We start from the raw sequence: 368 nt of genomic DNA, 5'->3' as shown, positions 1-368 counted from the left end.
GAGAATAAAGGGTAAACCCCAAACCCGAAATCCTAAATTATAAGCCCTAAACCCTAAACCCTAAACCCTTGAACATAGATATCGACACATAAAACAAATGCCGTAAACCCTAAACCCTAAACCCTAAACCCTAATTGTTCTGTCTGCAAGCAACCCACCGCTAAAGAGGCGAAGCACTCGACGCTCTGCATCAATTCTTCCTGCCTGCAGCAGCAGCAGCAGCAGCAGCAGCAGCAGCAACAGCAGCAGCAGCAACCGCAGCAGCAGCAGCAACACAAGCAGCAACAAGCAGCATCACCGAAAGCAGCAGAAGAAGTACCAGCAGCAACAGCAACAGCAGCAGAAGCAGCAACAGCAGCAGAAGCAGT

The 368-nt window shown here is 49.7% G+C and overlaps 1 protein-coding gene across 1 annotated transcript in view; it reads left to right on the top strand.

Moving 5' to 3' along the window:
- EMH_0024260 (uncharacterized protein) overlaps nucleotides 1-368 on the top strand; it is a gene marked incomplete at both ends in the record, with an annotated part of 897 nt that overhangs the window by 154 nt on the left and 375 nt on the right. The window contains one exon of the mRNA XM_013502279.1: nucleotides 167-368. Within this exon, the coding sequence (XP_013357733.1) occupies nucleotides 167-368 (202 nt within the window). The remainder of the gene's footprint in view (nucleotides 1-166) is intronic.

The sequence above is a fragment of the Eimeria mitis genome, genomic scaffold, assembly GCF_000499745.2.
Source record: "Eimeria mitis Houghton genomic scaffold, Emh_scaff873, whole genome shotgun sequence".
Classification (NCBI taxonomy): Eukaryota; Apicomplexa; class Conoidasida; order Eucoccidiorida; family Eimeriidae; genus Eimeria; species Eimeria mitis.
This window is presented reverse-complemented; position numbering and strand designations above follow the sequence as displayed.